The sequence below is a fragment of the Crotalus tigris genome, unplaced genomic scaffold, assembly GCF_016545835.1.
Source record: "Crotalus tigris isolate CLP2741 ecotype Arizona unplaced genomic scaffold, ASM1654583v1 scf7180000024162.35671, whole genome shotgun sequence".
Taxonomy (NCBI): domain Eukaryota; kingdom Metazoa; phylum Chordata; class Lepidosauria; order Squamata; family Viperidae; genus Crotalus; species Crotalus tigris.
The window spans coordinates 29,672-35,671 of record NW_024100416.1 but is presented as its reverse complement, the minus strand read 5'-3'; the positions used below and the strand labels follow the sequence as shown (position 1 = coordinate 35,671).

Genomic DNA, 6,000 nt, shown 5'->3' with positions numbered 1-6,000 from the left:
AAAAAAAAAAAAAAAAAAATACATGGTGAGCTAAGGCTATTATTTTAATTTTTTGTATCCTCTCAGTAATCTCTCAGTCAAAGGGCCTGACCCCCGACTCGAACAAATAAATGTTTTCTAAGAAGGACATTTATATGTTTATAAGCATTCTGTTACTTATCATTATGATAAGGATTTAAGGATTTCATTAACATTCAATTAATTATCTTGACTCTTACCTGATCTAGTTCTAGTTCTGACTATGCTATGTAAATGAATGAAAGGATGGACTTATTTATTTATTTACAAATATATATGCCCAACCAACCTGGAAATGCCATTGTGGTCAGCTTATTAAAAAAAAGAAAGAACCAAAATAAAACTACAATGAACAACAATAATAGGTAACAGGCAACTTGGCTAACGTTTGTACCCTCTTCCGGTGGGAACTTACACACCGTGGTCCAATGCTTGGGGATATGACCATGTTTTTAAAATTTTCCTAAAGGCCAGTAGGATCCGGGCCAACTTAGCATCCTTTGTGTATGTGGGGGGGGGGGTAAGATCATCCCAAGGCACTGCTACTGAGAAGGAATGCAATCTAGCTCCTATCAGGGGACCCCAAGTCTGCCTATCATATTAGAGCAAAGTGGGACAGGCAGCTGTCTTTAGGGACTGTCATGGGCCACTGTCCTAAGGGAGAGAATAGTGCCACAAATAACTCAGTTTCCTGATGTGCTATCACAGCAAGTTCCAAGATATGGTCAATATATACTGAATACTATATATACTAATTTTATTTTAGTTTCTTTAAAATGTGTATTCAGTTCTAGAGGAAAGGACATGTGTAAAACTTACCTGCTGGTTGTATCAAATTCAAAGGGAAAGATGATGTCATTCTTGTTGCATATTTGGCAGATGAAGCCCCTCTGAGTACAAAGATCACAACTATACACATGGTGGGAGGCAAATTGGATCAGCGACTGAAGAAAAGTTTCAAATATACCATCTGCTATCTAAGAGGAGAGAAGGGCCATGAGCAGTTGGTAAGGAGCAGGGAAACCACTTCTGCTGTCACAGGAATTCTCAAAATTCACATGTCATTCAGCAAAAAATGGCCAAGGCCCTTATGATGCCAGTCTGATTTAAAACATTTGAAGGCATGAAACAGCTGGTTTTGGCTGGTCCATGTCAAAATCAGAATAGGTTGTGTTTCATATGTTTTGGCTTATGCATGAATTTAAACCAACTTGCTTGTAATATATTGTGCATGGCGTGTCTAGGTAGAAGTAGTTCAGAGGAGGTTAGGTAAGGATTATGGAATGGACACAGGCAGCAGCTGATGGCTGGCAGGGAAGTGATGGTGTTGAAAAGATCAGGGAGTGAGTGGCAAGATATGCCATGGTAGGATAAGAAACAGATGGAGAAATAAGTTACATTAGCAAAGATAGCCAAGATGAGGGAGGTAAGGGAAAGCACATGAAGGATCATGGGGGAAGATAGTAGGAGTGGGTCGGAATGATACAACTCGCTGTGGCCATGTTGCCCCGGCCAAGTTGCTGCAGGACAACTCGCACAGGAAACTCATCTTAGGATAGTTCCACATGGGATAACTCAATGCCTTGCTTCGGTTTGGCAAGCCCTCCAGGGTTTTTTTGCATGGAAAAGGAGGCTTAAGGAATTTGGTCCTCCTTTTCATGGAGGTTCCTAGCACCATGGGCATTTTGCCCCTGGAGAGCGGTTGTCGAAATCCCAGGGCTATGTCTGCCTTGGAATCCTTGCCCCTGCCCTACCAGATCACCCGGAGAACCCTGGCCATGCTGAGGCTGTGGGAAAGGACCAAGCCTTCTTCTCCTCTGCTGTAAGTCAAGTCAATCTCTTGATCCAGGGGGACCCCCATCTTCCTCCGCTGTGATCTGGCTTGGAGAGGTGATGCCAGAGATGATAAAGTGCTGCTGCCGTCAGTAGCTAAATGGGCAAATTAATCAAGGATCGAGCCCTCTAGCGAGCATTCCCCAGAAATTGCACTTCACACACCCCAATCAGCTATACTGCCCTCACTCCCTGCTGGTGCCAGATGGATTTCATCAGTTGATTCCCCCAAGCTACCTCACAGAATTGGCAGAGCAATGCCTTCTTTTTCAGCTAGGCAAGGAGTGTCTGGATGGACAGAGTTGGACTTGGGTGTGTGTGTGCAGATCCATCCCCTCCTGGTCTCCTTTACTACTGGTAGCTAGGAGTTCCGCAGGCTCTGGGGAAGGGAGATCCAGTGTTGGCAGGGAGCAAGGGCAGCGTAGCCAGGTGGGCAAAGCTCAATGCCCAGGGAGCGCTTGGGCAGGATGCAATTCTTGATTAATTTACCCATCTAGACAGTGGTGGCAGTTTATTGGCTCTGGCATCACCTCTCTGAGCCAGATTGCATTGGGGGAAGATGGGGTAACCCTGGATCCAGGGACTGACCTACTCAGAGTGGAGGAGGAAGAGGTTCAATGCTTTCCCACAGCCTCAGCATGGCCAAGGCTCTCAGGTTGATCTGATAGGCCATAGACGAGGGGGGTTCCAAGGTTGGGATGGCCTCTGGGTCTTGATACCCCCCTCCAGATGCACAATGCTCCCAGGGCTGGGGGCTTCCATGAAAAGGAGGACCAAATTCTCCAAGCCTCTTTTCCATGCAAAGAAACCGGGAAGGCTTGCCAGGTAGAAGCAAGGCGTTGAGTTATCCGCATGGAATTGTCCCCCAGCAAATTGTTCCGCAGTGAGTTGGCTGTAGTGACATGGCCACGGCGAATTGTCCTAGACCTGGAATGGGGAGATTAATGGGACATGCGGAACTTGGGACACTTCCAGCAGCAGTAGGGAAGGCAGGCTAGGGAAGGTGCTGGAAAGATGAGAGGGGTTGAGGGTATGCGACATACTATACAGAAAATTAACAAAGGAAAAAAAGGAGTGAATGCATCCTTCTTGCCCTGTAAAAAGAATCTGGCATCTCTTCAGATTTTATTTCATCCAAACCCTCCAATTGCTTTGGAGGGCGGTGCAGTGGCTCAGTGGTTACGACACTGGGCTTGTCGGCAGGAAAGCCGGCAACCCAGGTTCAAGACCTGAGTGCCATGTCATGGGGTGAGCCCCCATGCTCGCTCCAGTTCCTTGCCAACCTAGAAGATCGAAAGCATGCACATGTGAGTAAATAGGTTTACATTTGATGGGAAGGTAACACAGCTCTGTGATGTCAAGCTAGCCACAAGACTGCGGCAACATCTTCGGACAGTGCTGGTTTAACGGCTAGAAACAGACATGAACAGTGCCCCCTATAGTGGGCAACAACTAGTGGAATAAAATCTGCAGGAACTCCTAAAACCCCTCAAACAACTAAAACAAATACTCTGGGTTTTGTTTTTGCTGAACTGAAGCTGATCCAAAATGGCTTGGCAGAACTTCTAGAACACAGCAAATTGTTCTAAAATTGTAACAACTTAGATTTTCCATTTTGTGCATACTTATTTTTAAAACCGTTTCAGCAGCTGTTAATGCAGATCCAGTGCAGGTAACAAAAATTTTGCAACATACAGTACTAGGGGAAAAAAATTGGTAAGCAGAAGCAAATGGGCCAGAGAATTCCTGGAGAGCTTAGCTGTCTATCTGCTATACTCTTCAGAGGAAAAGATTGCATCTGAACATGCACAGACCAACTCTGAAAAGTTTCTTGCTTCCTGCTCTACACTGAGTGATGCAACAATTCATGGTGTGTCAAATAATTTGTAGGGAAGTCTGCTAGGCTGTGATTTGGGGGAATCCAGCTTAGAGGATGAAGGAATGGTAATATTTTCTTGAACTGAAATTCTACCTGCCTCTAGATTGAAACATTTCTTTTTTCCAGATTTCCTACCTGCCTCAGGTCAGCCACACTGTATTTATGGGGACATTCCAGGAGATAGTGCCGGTGGTCAAGCCTTCAAAGAACAACATCATTAGTATATTAAAATTTGTTCTCCACAGTATCCCAGGAGTTTTATACAATATAAAATAAAACCTCTTGCTCCATTTCTCGCTCTTGTGCTCATTTCTGCACACAAGCTGATCTCTTTAGGCTTTTTCCTTCGTTCTGCTTTTATTGTGTGCCTCTCCTCCCAATCCTTGCTTTCATCAAGCCGTTGTGTCACAAGATACTTTTTACTTGACCCATATTTCTTGATTTCAGGTAAACCAACTTCGCTTGTTCATGCTGTGTAGGCGTTTTTCTATCTCGATGGCTTCTCTGATTATTCTGTTATTAAAATGTTCACTTTTGGCAATGGTTCTGGTATTTTTAAAGTCAATTTCATGTCCTGTGGCTTTAAGGTGTTGGACCAGGGAAGCTGTTGGTTCCTCTTTTTTGACTGAGTTCTTATGTTCTTCAATGCGTGCACTTATTCTTCTGTTGGTTTGTCCGATGTATGTGGTGGGACAAGTGGTGCATGGGATTTCGTATACTCCGTGATTTTCTAATTCAATTTTATCTTTGGGGTTTCTAAGGATGGTGGATATTTTTCTGTTTGTGCAGAATGCTGTTTTGATTTTGTGTTTATGGAGGATCTTACTGATTCTGTCTGTGGTGCCTTTTATGTATGGGAGGAGGGCTTTGCCGTTTTCTTGTTCTTTGTCTTGGATTTTAGTGGGGGTTTCTGTTTGGATTAGGTTTGTAATCTTATTTCTATGGAATCCATTGGATGTTAGTACATTGGTGAGAGTGTGTAGTTCGGGTTTTAGGTGTTGTTCGTCAGCTAAGCGTTTTGTTCTGGAGATGAGTGTCTTGGCTAGAGTTGATCTGTGCTGGGTGGTGGTGTGAGAGAGCGTGCAGGTAGCGGTTTGTGTGTGTTTTCTTCTGGTAGATGGTGTGTCCTAGGGAGCCATTGGATTTCTTGTAGACTAAAACATCCAGGAAGGGAAGTTGGTTGTTAGCTTCTGTTTCCATGGTGAACTGTATTTTGGGGTGTAGGCTGTTGAGTGTGTGAGGAAGTTGTCCAGTTTTTCTTTCCCATGTGGCCAGATTATGAAGGTGTCGTCTACGTATCTGAGCCAGAGTTTGGGTTTGTGATCCGATTTTTCTAGAGCTTGGGTTTCAAAGTGTTCCATGTAGAGGTTGGCAATGACAGGTGAGAGGGGTGATCCCATGGGTGCTCCTTCTATTTGTTTGTATTTTTGTCCATTATAGATGAAGTATGTGTTGGACATATACTACCCGAACAACCAAAGACCTACATACAAATACCCGCGAAAACCTCAGAAAACAAATATATATATACACACATACATACATACATACATACATACATACATACATACATACATACAGTAGCAGTTCACAAATTGAAAAATCCTAATCAGAATGCTACCTTGCCCATAGATTTCATACTTTATGGTCCCTTATTATTCAAGGACACTTTCCCCTGCGGAAAGAAATTGCGCACAAATTGACAAGGAAGCATTAGCAATAGTAGCTGGAATAAAAAAAATCCACGATTTCCTTTATGGTCGCCCATTTATGGTCTTTACAGACCACAAGCCTCTTCTAGGTCTGTTTACTGCAGACAAGCAAACCCCTCAGATCCTTTCCTCTAGAATGCTGAGATGGTCAATTTTTATGACAGCCTACAATTACAGGCTAGTCCATAAGCCTGGCAAGGAAATGGGCCACGCTGATGCACTCAGCAGGCTGCCCCTGCCAAATCAGAGCCAGACCCTGCACTTGCTGCACGTATCCTGGCAATCCAGGATCTGCCAGAGTCTCCCCTTCACGCTGGGGATGTGGCTGCTGAAACAGCCACTGACAAAACACTCAGTCGTATTTTGAACTGGGTGCTGAGGGGGTGGCCTGAAGTCAGTCCTGGGACAGAATTTCACAGCTTCATCGGAAGATAAGATGAGCTATCAGCTTACAAGGGCTGCCTTCTATGGGGAAGTCGGGTTATAGTCCCACACAAATTAAGAGCAAGGATCTTAGAATCTCTGCATGAGGGACATCCTGGAATAGTCAGGATGAAT

General features: G+C 44.3%; 1 protein-coding gene across 3 annotated transcripts in view; it reads right to left on the bottom strand.

The window, feature by feature from the left end:
* Positions 1–29: 29 nt before the first annotated feature.
* Positions 30–6,000, bottom strand: part of LOC120298901 (pleckstrin homology domain-containing family M member 1-like) — a 28,858-nt gene continuing 22,887 nt past the window's right edge. Inside the window, exons 9-10 of one of the 3 annotated variants that reach the window (XR_005554259.1) lie at positions 3,866–3,929; positions 859–995 (exon numbers count right to left, since the gene is read on the bottom strand). Coding sequence is in view for 2 of the 3 variants with exons in the window: in XM_039323070.1 (XP_039179004.1) it covers positions 834–995 (162 nt within the window). In the remaining variant the exon portion in view is untranslated. Of the gene's footprint in view, positions 996–3,148; positions 3,930–6,000 lie in introns of those variants that run through there. The other 2 variants (XM_039323070.1, XM_039323072.1) reach the window with 2 other exon arrangements.